The sequence below is a fragment of the Eublepharis macularius genome, chromosome 5 (assembly GCF_028583425.1).
Source record: "Eublepharis macularius isolate TG4126 chromosome 5, MPM_Emac_v1.0, whole genome shotgun sequence".
NCBI lineage: Eukaryota > Metazoa > Chordata > Lepidosauria > Squamata > Eublepharidae > Eublepharis > Eublepharis macularius.
The window spans coordinates 49,955,236-49,969,771 of record NC_072794.1 but is presented as its reverse complement, the minus strand read 5'-3'; the positions used below and the strand labels follow the sequence as shown (position 1 = coordinate 49,969,771).

The window sequence follows — 14,536 nt, the reverse complement described above, 5'->3', positions numbered from 1 at the left end:
CCACAAGAATGTACAAACTGTAATAAAGAATAAACAAATGTTTCTCAACCCCTGAACAATTACTTTGTTCCTGTATTTCCTTCGAGAATCTCTTTTATGTAGAGGTGTTCTGCTAGCAGTATTATGAGCTGAAGAATTTTGTAATTCAGTAGTATAAACAAGGTCTTCCATTGTTAAAACCTCAAGTTCTCCTCCATGTATGCTTTGGTCTGAATAATCATATGAATCAGAGCTGGAAGAAAACAAAGTAAAAAAATAGATATTATCACAGCCTTCTCCTAAACTCTGGAATAATCAATTCATCCAGCAAATCATATCCAAGATAAATATGTTCAAGCAAATGTATTAGGAAAAACAAATGTTAGTTTTACTTTTCATATATACATACCTGAAAAGCTCTTCTCCCAAGTTTTCTAAATTTCTCTCTGTTTTCCTTAGTTGGTTCCTTAATGCCATAACACTCGCAAGCAAGTTTTCTTCATCCTCATGGTAATCGTGACATGCCGATAAGTTAGATTCCATAGATATTATACATTTGCCTAATGTAAAAGATAACTAAGAAAAAATTAATATAACTGTATTCCACTAGTTGAAGAAGATAGTTCATTATGTATACAGATGCTTAAAAGATAAAACTTTTTACTTTCAATGTATGATGTTAGCTTCCTTCAAACCATGGCTTGCAAACTTAAAAACCAGTTTATGGTATGTAATTTCCCTTTTCCTCTCTCTTGAGCACTGCCCACTCTCTTCTCAAATTAATCATAATCAATACAAACCAGGTTCTGTCATAACTATAGTTTGCAAACCAACATCAGACAACAATAATAACTTGTTTACAAAATGATACACTTTAGTGAGTGTATAACATAAAGCCATGGATAACACTGAGAGGGGAAGACAAGGATGGTGGAGAGAAATATTATACCAGGCGGAGGGATGAGTTGGGAGCATTGTATCCACACTATTAATTTGCAAGCCATGATTTGCAAAGCATTAGCAGTATGTCTGTATCAAGACTATATAAAATTTCCTATAATTGCCAATTTATATCATCATAACTAATTTTGAACTGGGCCCCAGAACATAGATTTTTTTTTTAAAAAATCACACAGAGGAGCCAGGGACGGATGGGGAGCGGGATTTTCCTACTAACTTGAAGAAAGTCCCAGGTTTGGAGAAAAATCTGCAATTTAACAAATAAAATACACTGGAGAGGTTAACCCCCCCCCCCCCCAGCAACATCTGTAGCTTTAATAGATGAACGTGCAAGGAGACCATGGGACACTACAAACTGAGAACTTGGTGGCCATTTGGTGGGTTGCTAGGCATCTGCAATAATACTGAGGAGCTTTCGAACCCTTCAAAGGTGGAAGGTGGAGGCTGAAAAAGATAAAATATGGAAAGAAGAGAAAAAGGAAAAGCTGAAAGGTATTTGTAGTGGGGAGGGAAAGAGAAAGGTGGGTAGAAAAGAATAAACAGAGACAGAATGCCAGGGATAGGGAAGGAGGCAAAGCTGAAGATTGTGAGGGGGAGATAAAGATAGGCCGGCGGGAGAGAAGAAAGCAGAGGTAGTGCGGCAATGAAGGCTATCGGAGGACAGAAAGGAAATGCTGTAGGGAGGGAGGAATGAGACAGCCTCTCACCGAGTATACATAGATCCCCCTTTTACGAATATAATCAGTTTCAGTAAACTTGCTGTAGTTAATTGTGTCAACTTTAACTTAGTGAGTATTTTTTCCTATAAAATTGCTGATAAATATGCATGGATATGATTGGACATAATCTTCTTCTGTAGTGAGAAAGATTCCTATCTTTTTGGTCACACTTCTAATTCAGCGCACTTTAAGGGGATGTGCATACTCCACAAGGCCCAATGTGACCAAGCAATGGGATAGGAAATGATTATCTGGGAATGTGTTCAGAACAGCATTGCCTTCTCATCTTGCGAGAGTAAGTGAGCAAACTGAAGCTTACTCCCGACAAGACAGAGCCAAGTCATGGAACCAAATGAGGAGTAAGATTACAGCTGTTCTGGATGGAGCTGCACTCCCCTGGAAGGAGTTGGTTTGAAGTTTGGGGTGATCCTGTCCTGGCACATGCAGAACAGGTAGGCATTTTCCAGCTTAGGCTGGTTTCCCAACTACAAGTCATCCTGGAAATGATGCAATACAGAACAGGGCCTCTATATCTTTAAAAAGGCAGAAAAGAAACTGCATGAGAGGGTGAAATTTTCTTCTACACAAGTTTAAAAGACACAAGAGCAATGTCTTCTATTATTGCATCAGGCCCCTCTACCTTTGTCATTCTTGAATGCAAGTGCTCCTCCTAGGGCTGTTCTGGAAGAACATAATTTAGCTAGTATGTGTATGAATCCCTACTCTGTTTCTTCTGCTGCTATTTTACAGATTTACACCCAATCCTCCAAAACGAACATTTTACACATCAGAAAGCACTCAAAACAGGAACTAGAAACAAGAAAAGACTCAGACCTGTTAAAAATGTATAAAGAAAATTCCAGTTTACTTTTTAAAAAAAAAAAATCAAGCTGTTCCTGTCAACCCTGTTGATCCAAGCACAGACTGCTGTGCTTTCTAAGTAAGGTTATCTTGGGTTACCTATCTTAGGCTTTAAGTTCCTCAAACACACACACACACTATTGCTTCACCTCAAATGAAAGAATGTTCTTACCAAGGCATTGATTCTTGCCCCTCTCTCTGATTTACCCTTTACATAAAGGGTGGATAGCCATGTTGGTCTGCAATAGAACAACAGGATTACAGTCCAGTGACACCTTAGAGAGCAAGAAGATTTTCAAGGTTTAAACATTTGTGAGTTGGAGATACCTGAAGCTCTGACTCTCAAAAGTTTATACTCTGAAAATCATGTTTCTCTCTAAGATGTCACTGGACTCTATTCCGGCTGGTTTACCCCTTGAATGTTGAGCCCAATGTTCTTCAAAATAGTGAAAACTTTTTTTTCTTGAATTAAAACTGAAGGCCCTAATTTACTCCAGTGGGTTATCTTTAACAATGGCCACTGCCTATGTTTCTGCGTGAATCATTGTTCCGGGAGACTCCTAAGTAGAAAGCATATTCACAGCATTAATATTCATGCTGAGACACAACAGGCAGCCTCTTATGAGGACAGCTTTCACCGCCTTAGGAGAGACAGAATGATGCTATCAGACCCGTTGCAGAGGCTGATTGGAAGGCTAGAATCGTGCAGTTCCCCAGAGGGCATGCTCTTCGATGGCTGAGTACCGTCGGATGAAAGGAATGCTTTATTGTTTGAAGTTATGCATATGGTGGCACACGCTTTGAGAATTACAAATTGGAAGCTGAAGTACGGGGTTGCACACGAGAGCCTTCCAAAATAGGTTTCTTGTGCCTCCCTCCATATTATCTATTGAGCTCTGTTCTAGCATTGTCTTTTACGCTACCTTGTCAGCCTCCTTCCATCGCAGCGCTCGTTTAGGATCTCTCTATGAAAGCAACTCCTACCTCCGTTGTTTCTCCCTCAGGCCTGATTCTTCCATCGCTGTTCCCTCCTGCCCCCTCACAGATGGCCTCTTCCAAGGAACCGCCTCAGTCGCGCGGGCTCCAGGTTGGAGAGCTTCATGTTGCTTAGCAACATTGCATTCCCCCCCCCCCATAGAATGGGCGCACTATACCGCGGATTGAAAGAAAACCAAATTGAAAGGGAAAACCCTAAACCCGCCAGTCCGCCTCGGTCTTAGCGCACGCGCGCACACCCCTTATGATACAAGCAGCAAATACGTAGGCCCTGAACTCACCGCTTGTTACTCAGACAAGGAGAAGCAACTGCAGGCTGAAGAATCTTCTCTCCAATAGCCGCGCTGATTTCGCTTAACCAACTTGACCCTCAGAGCGACCCGTCATTCGTACATTCGAACCGCGCGGGTTATTTGAACGGAGTATGAGGAATAAAGGAGACGGGTAAAAAAAGTCCTCCGTTGGTCTCCATTAGGCTATTGGGAAGCGTAGTTTTCTTCGCCTGGGCTAAGTACCTTGCTCCAGCGTTATTTCAAGAAACGGTGAACTACATTTCCCACAATGTCGTGTAAACGGACGTGCTTGAGGCACCGCCTATGGCTTTAGAGACAGAGACTGACGAGTCTTTATGTCGCTCCTCCCACTCTTCCTTCCATTGACTCGGCTACTAGTCGCCTGAGGGTGCTGTGCATTGTGGGTAGTAACCCGTTCTTCGCCCGCTGTGTGTGAGGCAAAGGTGGCGTGAGAGAGCCAGCGTGGGCCCATGGTGAGGCTCGTCTCCTCTGGGATTTCCCGCTCCCTGGGCCTTGGGGTCGCCGAGGGGATGGGACCAGAGCTCTGGCATCGCCTCTTGTTCTCCCTGCCGCTGTGGCTTCTACTGCCGCCTGGGGCCCTGGGCTTTGCTTCTTCCCTGGATAGCGATTTCACTTTCACTCTGCCCGCCGGCCGCAAGGAGTGCTTTTTCCAGCCCATGCATAACGAGGCCTCGCTGGAGATTGAGTACCAGGTAAGGGAGGAGAGAAAGACATAATGAGCTCGTACCGCTGTTTTTAATTAGTTTCGTAGTTTGGAGTTTTAAAAACTCACAAGTGGGCCGTTCAGCAGACTGTAGTAATAAAGCCTTTCCTGTATTGTACATGGGTGGTGGTGGTGGTCTTGCATTATAAATACCTTATTACACGGGGAAACCCTCTGTATGTGGGAAACTAGCATATATCTGCCAGTTTTGAGCATTCAGAGGGTTATTTGCCACACTTTTATCTTAGTCTTCCTTTAAGGAGCGTCGGGGGTTTCCTTTTCCATTTTACGCTCAGGAAACCTGTGAAGTAGATTAGACTCGAGCCGGGATTTGAACAAGGGTTTGCCAGATCCTAGCCCAGCACTCTTAACTGCTGTGATGGCTCTATGTAGCTTCTCAGAAGAAAAAGAAAACCTACATGTAGAAAACTAGCATGTCAGGAGGGAGAGCAGCTATCTGTTACACTTCTATCCCACCTTCCTTCCCAGAAACTCGGGATAGTAGTAGTAGTTCTCCTATTTTATTGTCACATTAACTCTGTGCGGTAGGGTAGGCTGATAATGACTACTGCGAAACTCCAGCGAATGACTGTGTGAATAGAGTTGGACCTAGGTCTCCTTTGTCCTAGTTTAGCCCTATAAACATGTTGCACAAGGTCTAGCTTAGTTTTCTGTGTACTATTTTTATATATGCAAGAAGTAATTTTCATGGGAAGCATACAGTGAGTATTGGGGGAGGAGAGAGGTTTCATGTCTTAAGTACTAGCTGAAGAAAACCTTTAATGCTTGATTCTGCTGAATGTATAAATAAGACCTGAGGCTGATATTTTTACATGCATTAGTTGATTAACAGGAGCCCACTTACACCTAATTTTTGCCAAGGCTCTGTCCTGGAATTGGTTTTATAACCAATGCAGTGCATATATGAATTAATAAACTACTCCCACAGTGAAAGTACAGGGCTGCCAGCATAGATGGGTAGCTGTTGAGTAGATTTGCCTACTAGAACTTTTCTTTTTAGAAATTAAACATTGAAACACTGGTAACAGCTTCCCTCTTCCCTCACTTTAGGCTTAGCATACACACACCAGAATGGCAATTCAGACTAAGCGCTCTTTTAAAGGAGCAGACAGAAAGCCATGTAAGTAAACTTCCCTTCGTGGGAGGAGAGTGGCTGTCCTGTTTGTCCTACAGAATTAGCAGGTTTGCCAATTTTCTTGAAAGTCTGCATCAGACTGTTTTGGGGAGCTAAATCTGATGATCTAGCTAGCAGAGAAGCGCTAGAATGAGCTTGGAGATGACTTAAAGCCACGTAAGCAAATCTGTTGAAACTTTTATGATGAGCAGAGGTAGGTAAACAGTGTGTCAGTTCTCGTTACATGGAGTTGACACAGATCAAATTGGTAGATGTGCTTTTCTCTTTAGTGTTACTTTACAGAGTAGATCCTAAAGACTCAGGTGATAAATGAATTATTTTGCTAAGATATAGCTGAACTTAGAAAACCTATAGTGTATTATACTATGATATGGATATGAACTATTGCCAAATATATTTGCATTGAGGCAAAGAAAACATCCTTGAAAATATGTTGTATATATCGACAGTGAAGATAGGAATTATCATTATCTAATTATGTAGATTGATTTATATAAAGAATTTCATGTGGCATGAGAGTATAAATTTTTATCTTAAAAAGAGAGTATTACATAGGATTTTTTTCAATCTCTTTCAAAGTAAAATGGAAAAAAGTCTTGAGGGGGAGCCTTTTCCTCCTTTTTTTCCCATGCTGTCACATATCTGCCTTGTGCAAGCAAAAAGTGCTTCCACTTGCGCAAGGGGTGTGCCTGTGGCTCCCATGAACTTCATACTCAAGCCACAGCTTCCCAGCTTCCCCTTCATTGTAGTTCATGTTGTTCCTAAGAGTTCTTTCACCCTGAGAAGCAACTTCCTAGATGGTACTGGGGGAGGTGGGAAATACCTTTTCTTTGGACAAAATTCCACTTCTTCCTTAACTCCAACCCAGTATAAATAGTAATCTTGGATCATTTCATTATTCAGAGCTCTGTGTAGCTTTATCCTTTCTTCAGTAGCACTTGAAGTTGTTTGATTTCACCCTAGAGATAAATGCGTAATTTAAAATGTAGCAGATGCAACTTCTGTCTGTTCATTTTGTTCTCCCAGGTTTTAGATGGAGCAGGTTTTGATGTTGATTTTCACCTGATGTCACCAAAAGGCGAAACTCTTGTTTTTGAACAGAGGAAAACCGATGGGGTCCACACGTATGTTTTAAGTATATTCAGACCTATTTTTAAATCATTTTTAGTATAGATAGGACGGGGAACCAAATTTAAGTGCCCACTGAATGTCTGAATTCTATAAAGTCTGGATGCATGAAAAGGATTTTGAACATATTTTTTCTGGGTGCTGCTTTATAAAATAATACAAAAATTACATGGTTAAGCTTTCTACTTGCATATGAGGGTTCTTTGGATCCCTGTACACATTAATGGCTACTGGCCATGGTGACTAATAAGAACTTCCAAATTCAGAGGCAACAACAAACTTCTGAATATCTGTGCTATTGTGTCTATGCTCTGTTCATTGCCTTTTCAGGGCAACTAGTAGCTATGTGAAATAGGATGAGGGACTAGATGTGCAACTGGTCTGATGCAGCAGGGCTCTTCTTAAGTTGTTAAGCCTTGCCCTTCCACCAAAGAGCCCAATTTAATAGGCTATTTAAACAGGGAATGTCATTGTTTCCTTGTGGATGCCTCTAGAAAAGTGTAGGGTTGCTCTAAAATAGACTTGATATGATTGTACAGTTAATATAGAAAGTGTTTCAGAATCTAGAGTGTGATGTCTTTTCACTTATTTCACCTCAACTTCTTGGAGCTCAGAATTACATTACACCTGTGTAAGACAAATAACAACAACAACAATTTGATTTATATACTGCCCTTCAGGACATACTCGGAGCAGTTTACAAAGTATGTTATTATTATCCCCACAACAGTAATCACCCTGTGAGGTGGGCGGGGCTGAGAGAGCTCTGAAAGAGCTGTGACTGACTCAAGGTCACCCAGCTGGCTTCAAGGGGAGGAGTGGGGAATCAAACCTGGTTCTCCAGATTAGAGTCCCACACTCTTAACCATGACACCAAACTGGCTCCTGGGCTCAAAAATCTCATCTTCACTTGCTTTGATCCATTGCCAATTTCTGTTCTCAACAACTTGTGTGACTAGGATGCTTTATAATTGTTTTAGACCAATAAATAAATGCCATTTAAATCAATGGATATTGTTAATATGATGATTGTGCAAATTGAGATACATTAGAAATAAGAGAGAACTGCCATTGCTCAAGCTAAGACTTGAAAGCAGTTTGAATGGACTTTTATTTGTTTGGACCCTTTACTTCCATTGTGGAATCAAAGCAACTTACATCATTCTCCTCTTCATTTTAGCCTCAGAACTATCCTGTTTGTTAGGTTAGGCTGAGATTCAGTGATTGCCCAAGGTCACCCAGCAAGTTTCCATGGCAGTATATTATTCATATACTCAAAGCTAATCATAATGATAAGGCTGTCTTAACATGTAGGCTATGATTTCCCCCCTAATGCATCTTCTGCTTACAGAGTGGAGACGATTGACGGTGACTACATGTTCTGCTTTGACAACACATTCAGCACCATTTCAGAGAAGGTGATTTTCTTTGAACTGATTTTAGATAATGCAGGAGAAGAAGATCAAGAAGACTGGAAGAAGTACATTACTGGCACAGATCTTCTGGATATGAAACTAGAAGATATTTTGGTATGTATTCAGCTAACTTTTACAGTATTTGTGGACTGTGCGGTTGCTATCTCCACCTCTCCTTTTTGTTGTTACCATCTGGCCAAGATTGGCTTGCATACAGGGCTGTGATAGCTTAAAATGACAGGAGAGGGGGGGGAGATGTATTTATTTTCATATCTTTCTATTAGTAGCTAGAGGAAGCTATTAATCAAAATTGTGTGACTAATCAAAAGAACAATATAGGGTTCTTTCCTGCTGGAAGTTACTGATGTAAGTGGCCATAATAGGAATGCCAGATTGAGGACTGTTCATTTTTCATTCATCACTATCAGGGATAGTAAAAGCAGCCATAGCTCTTTACTCTAGGTGAGTAACTGCTTCCTATTCCTAGGCAGTCACTTCTGGTTTCTGGGCTCAGGAGATTTTTCAGGCCTCTTTCAAATGTATTTGTTGAGAGAACTTGTGGAACATTAAGGCAGAAGTCTTGGCAAAAAAACAGAGAACTGGAACAGCATGGCCACAAAAAAAGGTCCTTATGAGGTATGGTTTGGCTTAAGGGCCAAGAATGCTTAATGACCTCTAAGGCAAAGCTACTCCCATTCACTCCCAAGTATGGTTGGACCACAGAAATTTGCTGCCAAGTTCTCTTTAAGAAAAACAGGTGGTTAAGAACATAGTGAAGCTGGCAGAGTTCTAAGAGTTCACAAAAGACATGAAGTTCAGTGTAAGAGTAGCATACAAAAAGTAAAAGAGGAGTTCCAGTTTCAAATATGACTCACTGGAGAGAGGACAAATGAGAGTATCCTCTTTGAATTAATTTGGACAGATTCATTTGGAGGCAGGCACACAGGCTGGCAGGAAAGAAGGGCAGAGCTACACCTGAGAGTACACAAGTAGAAACTATTGCTATTGCTTTTAAAAGACTTGCCACACTAAAACAAGTATTTTGTTATTTACTAGGAATCTGTCAACAGTGTGAAGTCTAGGCTCAGCAAAAGCATTCAGATCCAGAACCTGCTCAAAGCATTTGAAGCTCGTGATAGAAACATACAAGAAAGCAACTTTGATAGGGTAAACTTCTGGTCCATGGTCAACCTGGCAATAATGGTTATAGTGTCTGCTGTTCAGGTTTACATGCTGAAAAGTCTCTTTGAAGACAAAAGGAAAACTAGAACTTAACAGCCTTATGTGATAACAGCAATAAACAGGGGAAAATGCAATACCATGCTACAGAAAAGGAGATGGATGTTACTTCCCAGATTGAACAGAGGATACTTGAGTTTCAAAAATGACTCTTCATTATGGACAAAAAGCCTTTCCTCAACATAATTGCAATAGGTCAGTTTTTAGATTTGTTGCAAAAGTTAATACTTGTAAGAATCTCTTATGCCATTTGTATTGCACAAAATATTCTTAGCGTTTGCTATACCTGTAAATAATATGTCTTAATCTGTCAACCCAGCTACGACATTTTAAATGCGGCAAACTTGGATTTATGACATTATGAATTGTATATTCGTTCAGTATTTGAGTCTACCTTACTTGGGGAACTCAGGAAAAAAAATCTGCTGTAGGTGAACTATACTGTTGAGTCAATGAGTGTCACTGGTCATGAGCAACCACTCTTGTGGCTTAGTTGCACTAATAAAAAATTCAACAAAGGCATCTAAAGGGTTTCCAGATCCTATATGAAGTAGCCTGTTGCTTTCATATTCAAGTTCAGTATAATATAAAGTTGGACTCCTATAAGGGTTAAAGCTGAAAGTCATTAATACAATATCAGCTACTAGAATCCTAGCTAGGATTGTTGAGCTAATGTGCCCAATCCAAACTGTATTTTTCTTACAACTGATTCTTATGAAACAAAACTTCAGAATTAGTCTGAAGGCCAAACTTGATGTTTAGCCATGAGCACTGAATACTAAATATATAGAGAGCGAGTCCTGAAATGGTGCAAATAATGCTCCCTCCAGCTATTTTGGCTTAGGAAAACAGCACAAGAGGGAAGCAGAGACACCCCCCCCCCTTGCTCTCTGTGTTGTGGTCCTGAGCTGAATATTTCCCTAGTACGCTTCCAAACTTCATTTCCCTCAAGTAATGTTTGGCAGTGACACAATCAGAGTTGACTCTGGGGGACCTGAAACCTGTGGCCAAGTATCTCATCCAATTTGGTGCTTAAGACTAGGACTGAAAAGTGTACATTTGATATACCATTACTTTGAGCTGTGAACTGAAAACAAAATGTTACTGGTTGCATGTTGGCATTTTAACTCTGTAAATGCCTGGGCATACTTTAGCAATCCACTTTCAGATGCTCATTCTTAGCAATTTAGTTTCAATTTACGTAACTTTAGTCTTCCTCCCCCATTAATTTTCCATACTGATTAACAGAAAAATCTTTTTGCTGCAAGTAAATGTTATTTCTTTAGTATGTTTAAACTAGCACCACTAACTCTCCCTTAACTATTCACAAGGAATACCTGGGGAACTTAATCATATTGCTCCAACCAGAGTTATAGCTTTTAGGATAACAAAAGAGGTTGCGACAGTTAATCTGATTCCATTGCTAATACAAATATTTCAGAGTGACCCTACAGGAAAGGCTAAATAAAATGTGTATTTTATATATATTTGTTTCAGTCTGATCCTCCTGGTTTAACTGATATGAACCATCTCACCAAAATATGTTGCATGTTGATATTCCTGTTGGAAAAAAGTGGTATACTAGATACTTTCTCATGTTCAGAATAAATTCCGTGGCAGTAACCTTGTTAACATGGATAAATCCCCAAGTGACTTCTGAATGTATATGTTAGAGATAACAATCCACAGTTAGGTATCAATCATCATCTCACTTGAAAATCATCTTTGAAGTTCTTTAGAATACTTCATTGGTGGTACTGAGAACTACTTTTTTGCAACCTTCTGTGTAGGGGTGTGCACTTCAGGTTTCCGATTAGAGTAAAATACCCAAATCGGACCCAATCTGTAAAGATTCAGAAATCCTGAATCAAAGCTTTCTGAAGCATTCATAATGCTTCAGAAAGCTTTGGGGCCAAGCTTCAGAAAGCTTTGGGGCTGCTTGCAAGAGGCAGGGCCCTTTAAACATCCCCCCCCCCCAGCCCCACTTACCTTGGGCCCTGCCGCTGGTGGTGGAGGCAGCGTTGGCTCCGGCCCGCAGGGTGGTGGAGAAAGCCCTTCCTGCTCCTCAAATGGCCGCCGCGTCAGTCATTTGACAGGCAGGAAGGGGCGGAGGAGGCGGCTCCAGCCCTCCCAGTCGCCCTGTGGTGTTGCAGGGTAGTGGAGAAAGCCCTTCCTGCACGGCGGCCATTTGAAAGGCAGGAAGGGCTGGAGGAGGTGTCTCCAGCCTTTCCCGCCGCCCCACGAGCTGCTGCAGGCCCAGAGGCAGCAGTGCAGTGGCAGAGGAGCCGGCTCCGGGCTGTCCTGGCCTCTCACATGCTGCCGCCACCCAGCTGATCATCACCCTCCCCCTCTCCCTGCCAGCCAGGTAAGTGGGGTGGGGTGGGGGGATTCTCCCCCTCACTTCAGTATGCTCCGAATCTTTATGGAGCATACCGAAGTATTTCCCCCCCGCTTCTTTTCGGGGTGCATACCCGTACTTCTGTGTATAGGATTGGTGGTGGAGAGTGCCCTCAAGTAATTGCTGACTCATGGTGTGGTTTTACTGGGCTTAATTTAAATGAATGGTAGCATGTTGCTACATAGGTGTCAGATGTAGGGTTACAGGGCTGTGACTTCCAATGAAAGCCCACCAAGCCATGTGCAAGTAGCCTACAAAATAAGGCTAAGTATTTAAAATTGATGTAATATAAGTAAATCTTACCTGGAAGCTGTGATTTAAGACTTTACCCCTGTTCTTAAGCTGCTATTAAGTTTTTTGCTATGACGTTTCTGACAATCAACTTTAAAAGGCATTATAGTTTAGCAGCTTTATCAAATGCTGTGTATGCAACTTAGTTGCATTGTCTGATTTGACTTTGTTTGGGAATAAACTTGGGCAATAATGTTTTACTTACTAATTCTTTAAGTGACCATCTGTGGATGTGCACTAAACAGACTGAAGAAATCTTAGAACTGCTGTTAGGACAGCAATTAACACAAAACATCCTAATGTATTGTTTCAGAAGACCAAATAACTCTGCTCGTGTATTGTCGAACTCTGCTCTTGTCTCAGGTTCAGACACTGAAGACTGGAGGTTCCTTTTTCCATTAGCTTACAGTGCAAAAAAATTACTCAACACAATTGCTAGAAGTTGGAAATTGCAGTCAAGCAATAAGTAAAGTGTCACCTTATGTAGCTTCCTAGTTTAAACTAGCTGTAGACATCTGATCAACTTACCTACCTAGAAGGCCAGTATATAAATCAGAAATGCACTGATTTGTGTCATAGTATATTAGTTGCCTTAATTTTAGTGTCCCAACTTCGGTTTGAAAAAAACAGGGGCAGGAATGTGCACCAGGAAATCAAAGCTCACTTTTATGAAGTAAACAATAGAACCAGTGGTTATCCTCTTTCAAATATGGAAAAGAACCTAGAGTTCAGATTTTTGGCTATGGAATTTAATATTTGTTAAACCCATTCCTCTATCCATATTGCAGTTGACAGTAAATTAAACAAGCTTACATTTCGAAGTAATAAAAAGCATGTGTGAGCACTAATAATGCCATCAGAAAAATCCAGCAAGCAGCATACAGAGAAACAAGATCTATTGCCACTCATTCCAGGTTTAGCTGCTAACTATTTAAGCATTCTCAGAGGGCAGCAGCATTCTTAACCGATGAAAGCGGGAAAGTATAGCTTTCTGCTATCTCTGGTGGAAGGCACCCTACTCCTTTGGCAGTTATTTTCTGCCTTAGTGAGGAATGGAAGGATAGTCCGAGAATGCTGCTTTGTAGCTGAGATCGTGTTGATTCCTCCCACCCCAGCAACCATTATGACACTCTGGGTTGGAATCAGAAGTCATTTTCTGCCAACAGAAGGCTCTTCTGCCAGTGAACTACTGTTTACCCTCTCACTGAGCAACCCAAGATGCTGATGGAACATGAGGCAAAGTGTACCCCCTCTCTAGGTAGAAAGTATTTGAATTAAACCCCATATTTTGTAAAATCTATAGTGTCAATCATAGCTTCATTTTCATAAAACAGATGATGGTAAAATGTAGCTAATTGTTCCACGACATAATTTCCAATACTGTAGGTGGAGCTCACCTAAAACCTTCCATACAAAAATACACTTGTTTAAAAATAGGCAAGCGTTCAACCAGGTTACCTCTGCTAATTGTGATGTGGTCGAGGAACCTATCACATCATCAGTTAATGAGTACTAGGTCCCATCTGATAGTGGAGAGTACCATCAACTCATTGCTGACTTATGGCGACCCTTGGTGGGGTTTTCATGGCAAAGACTAACAGGTGGTTTGCCATTGCCTACCTTTTACTATTTTCCCTTTCGCTGACATAAAAATTCAAGTTTAATAAAAGAATGAAACTAAAGGCAAAAGCAATAGTAATGTTCTCAAACAGAGCAGCCAAATATTTTATATCCATTTGATAGTAAACTAAAATTTAGAACAGAATAGCTCCAACTTCTGTCTTAAAATGATAAATTCAAGAAGTTTAACAGCTATAACGTAACTTTGATGGCTGACTTGTAGCAAGTTTCCCTACATCGAGCACAAATACATATATAAAGACAAAAACATAACAAAGTGTATGATATATACACAACTGCCTCTGGATTCATAGTCTGAGTCACAGCCAAGGTACCTGCAGGTTTATGGCCATAATATGAAATTTCTGTTGTAGATAGTATCTTTATCTACATCTTGCATTTTCAGTGATCTTTTCCAATTGCTTAGCTCATGCTAAAGAACTAACTTAAAATGAGTGGGCTTGATAAAAACAGAAATTAATTTACTATCTTAAATTCTTTAAATGTTTTACAATTCAAACAGCACAACTTAACCTTTTATGGCCATCTCTTGTTGTCCCTTTCACAGGAAGTGAGATACAATTCATTCCCTTGCACCAATGATATAACCATAACATGGTGTAACAGCTACCACATCTGTAACGGCCATAAAAAATCAACATGAGTGGGCTTATTCCACCCTATTTGACTGGAAACACTGCTTGTTCAAAAACCCTAGGATCAGGATTGTCAAAGCTGTTAAATGGAGGAAGTTGTT

General features: G+C 40.8%; 2 protein-coding genes across 2 annotated transcripts in view; one reads left to right on the top strand and one right to left on the bottom strand.

Moving 5' to 3' along the window:
- Positions 1-534, bottom strand: part of CCDC18 (coiled-coil domain containing 18) — a 39,587-nt gene extending 39,053 nt beyond the window's left edge. Inside the window, exons 1-2 of the mRNA XM_054981637.1 lie at positions 389-534; positions 64-232 (exon numbers count right to left, since the gene is read on the bottom strand). Coding sequence (XP_054837612.1) covers positions 64-232; positions 389-522 — 303 coding nt within the window. The 5' untranslated portion in view covers positions 523-534. The remainder of the gene's footprint in view (positions 1-63; positions 233-388) is intronic.
- Positions 535-4,196: 3,662 nt separating this feature from the next.
- On the top strand, positions 4,197-10,953 carry TMED5 (transmembrane p24 trafficking protein 5). The gene is made up of 4 exons (XM_054981486.1): positions 4,197-4,521; positions 6,715-6,812; positions 8,168-8,345; positions 9,288-10,953. Exons 1-4 carry the CDS (start codon positions 4,279-4,281, stop codon positions 9,504-9,506), a joined length of 738 nt encoding a protein of 245 aa, XP_054837461.1. The 5' UTR covers positions 4,197-4,278; the 3' UTR covers positions 9,507-10,953.
- Positions 10,954-14,536: the final 3,583 nt, after the last annotated feature.

Excerpts from the sequence above, each read along its gene's own strand:
- TMED5 (XM_054981486.1), top strand. The coding sequence starts at position 4,279 with ATGGTGAGGCTCGTCTCCTCTGGGATTTCCCGCTCCCTGGGCCTTGGG. Across the intron at positions 6,813-8,167 it reads AAAACCGATGGGGTCCACAC|AGTGGAGACGATTGACGGTG; the intron begins GTATGTTTTAAG and ends TTCTGCTTACAG. Across the intron at positions 8,346-9,287 it reads TGAAACTAGAAGATATTTTG|GAATCTGTCAACAGTGTGAA; the intron begins GTATGTATTCAG and ends GTTATTTACTAG.